This window comes from Rhipicephalus sanguineus, unplaced genomic scaffold (assembly GCF_013339695.2).
Source record: "Rhipicephalus sanguineus isolate Rsan-2018 unplaced genomic scaffold, BIME_Rsan_1.4 Seq522, whole genome shotgun sequence".
NCBI classification, from domain to species: domain Eukaryota; kingdom Metazoa; phylum Arthropoda; class Arachnida; order Ixodida; family Ixodidae; genus Rhipicephalus; species Rhipicephalus sanguineus.
In genome coordinates this window covers 44,908-46,759 of record NW_023615428.1, presented here as the reverse complement: position 1 = coordinate 46,759, position 1,852 = coordinate 44,908, and the positions used below count along the sequence as shown (strand labels likewise).

At 49.7% G+C, this 1,852-nt stretch overlaps 1 protein-coding gene across 1 annotated transcript; it reads right to left on the bottom strand.

The window, feature by feature from the left end:
• Nucleotides 1-663: 663 nt before the first annotated feature.
• LOC119377631 (elongation of very long chain fatty acids protein 7) lies at nt 664-1,449 on the bottom strand. The gene has a single exon (XM_037647009.1). It carries the CDS (start codon nt 1,447-1,449, stop codon nt 664-666), a length of 786 nt encoding a protein of 261 aa, XP_037502937.1.
• Nucleotides 1,450-1,852: the final 403 nt, after the last annotated feature.

The window sequence follows — 1,852 nt, the reverse complement described above, 5'->3', positions numbered from 1 at the left end:
GGCTTTCCAAATATTTGCCTAGTTCCAGTGACCAACAATAAAATGTATACATCGCAAATATTTCACCAATTTCCAGATAGATCACGGTATCCGAAAATCAGCCACAAACGTGCAGGCAGGAGCTATGGGCATAAAGCTTACTGTTCCACGAAAATCAAAGAAAGCATGACATTCAACATTTTTGTGTCACTATGGATAATAAAGTAGAAAGCTGTTTATGCACGGCAGGAGTCAAGTTGAGCTTATTCTTGTCGATTAGGCTTTTGACATTGAGATCCTGCGCTAAACGAAAAGGGACGATCGTTACCGTTCTTTGCCACTCCCACCCTCGTGTTTTTCCATTTTTTATGTTTTTAATTTTTTACTCATCGAATACCACTATATCCTGTAGATTAAACACGAGAGAGAGGGCAGTAGCGGTTGTTCCTATCAAACTAACCAGATTCCATCTGACTCTCATCTAGGATATATGTGCTTCGTGAAGGATAAGGTAAGTGAGGTTATCAAACTAACCAGATTCCATCCGACTCTCATCTAGGATATATGTACTTCGTGAAGGATAAGGTAAGTGAGGTTATTGTATAATCAAGCAATATCAAAGGTAACCGCCTTGCACTTAGCGCGTCAGCCCTTAAAAAACGGCTTGCATAAGCAACGACAACCCTAGACGTTCTTTTTGTATGCGTTCGAATAAAATGCCATAAACCACAGGAGGAAAAACAGCGCCTCCGCGAGCTCTATCCACACGAACGACACGACGTAGTTGCCCTCCGCTAATGCCATACCGATGGCATGCCCGAAGAGTATCACGAACTGAGCTATCTGCACCATGGTCAGGTACTTCTTCCACCACAGATACGTCGTGAAGGCTGGACCGAGCGCAGCTAGGAAGTAGTAGGAGTACATGAACACGTGCACGAACGAGTTGAAGCACGTGATGAACATGGCCTGCGCCTGCGCCCCGTAAGTCACGTTGAGCCACATGTTCCACGACACGATCACGTGGTGCGCAACGTGCAACGTGCTTATCTGGCGATTGTTCTTGCGCAGCACGAAGAACACGGTGTCCGAGAGCTCGGATAGCTTGAACAAGTACAGCCACCACGAGAGGCGCTTGATCTCGAGGCTTGCGGGGCTGTCGCTGCGGTCCATGTCCTGGAGGAAGGTGTGGCCGAGGTCCCAGTAGCCGAGCTTCAGGAAGCGGCACATGAAATACGCGCTGAAGAACGTGGTGAACACGTTGTACAGGAGAACGCAGCGTCTCAGATCGAACGCCTTGCGATCGGACATCCATCTCGGCCCGGCCACGGTGACGAAGCAGACGTAAGTGGCGGTGATGAGCGCGATGGATAGTGGACTGCCAGTGAGCAGCCAACCTTCGGCGACCCTGTCGCGCAGTGGGAACCAGGAGTGAAACGTGTCAGCGAGGTGACGCACCGACGACTGCATGACTCGTAGCTAACAGCAGTCAGAGTGAGAAGTGACTTGGACGGCGGGCTTTTCTTCTGGCTTTACACAGCAAGCGCGCGTCTCCCTCAGCACAGCTGCCGAACGCAAACCCTGAAAGCCAATCAATAAAATGGGGTGTGAGCTTGCCGTTTTAAAAGCTCGTCCAGGACTGACGAAAACGGGTGGCCTTTCTCTCTCAGGGCAAATGAACTAGAGCACGCCGCGTCAGCTTTAGCGGCGTAACAAGGCGTGCACAGGTGCAGTCACGTCTCCATCCCTCGCCCTTTTTTTACTTGCATTGCGTTTTTCACGCCGTCTAGCTGCTTTCGTGACTGGCGCTGCACTGAATTGGAGAGAATGGGTGGAAAAGTGTGAGTTTGCTTTACACAAATCCGATACAAAA

Bases quoted from the DNA above. Each gene is read 5' to 3' on its own strand.
- LOC119377631 (XM_037647009.1), bottom strand. From the start codon at position 1,449: ATGCAGTCGTCGGTGCGTCACCTCGCTGACACGTTTCACTCCTGGTTC.